This window comes from Egretta garzetta, unplaced genomic scaffold, assembly GCF_000687185.1.
Source record: "Egretta garzetta isolate BGI_Z169 unplaced genomic scaffold, ASM68718v1 scaffold1149, whole genome shotgun sequence".
In the NCBI taxonomy this organism is placed as follows: Eukaryota; Metazoa; Chordata; class Aves; order Pelecaniformes; family Ardeidae; genus Egretta; species Egretta garzetta.
Genome location: NW_009260784.1, coordinates 24441 through 24823, shown reverse-complemented (window position 1 = coordinate 24823; position 383 = coordinate 24441). Strand labels below are relative to the sequence as shown.

Below are 383 nucleotides of genomic sequence, written 5' to 3'. Positions count from 1 at the left end.
CCAGCCCCTCTGCCAGCGCAGGACCCGGAGCCCCCCCAGCCGGGACAGGGAGAGGCTCTGCCGCCGCACTGGGGGACCGACCCCCCTGCGGCCATGGGGCAGAGCTGGGCCTGGAGCGCATCCCGGGGGCAGCCGAGCCCCGGGGGGAGCTGGGGACAGCAGGGATCATAGAATCATAGAATGTTTTGGGTTGGAAGGGACCCCTAGAGGTCATCTAGTCCAACCCCAATGCACAGTAGTGCTCGCCCCCCTCTATATGAACGGGGACCTATAGACACTGGCATATATATACACGCGTGCTCACTTGCAGGAGTCCACCCAGTGCTTCCAGCCCCGCTCGAGCGCCGCGGCCACGCACTCCAGCAGCGGCAGCAGGCAGCTCC

The 383-nt window shown here is 66.3% G+C and overlaps 1 protein-coding gene across 1 annotated transcript in view; it reads right to left on the bottom strand.

Moving 5' to 3' along the window:
• TMEM214 (transmembrane protein 214) overlaps positions 1-383 on the bottom strand; it is a gene marked incomplete at its 5' end in the record, with an annotated part of 20891 nt that overhangs the window by 2588 nt on the left and 17920 nt on the right. The window contains one exon of the mRNA XM_035901766.1: positions 305-379. Coding sequence (XP_035757659.1) covers positions 305-379 — 75 coding nt within the window. The remainder of the gene's footprint in view (positions 1-304; positions 380-383) is intronic.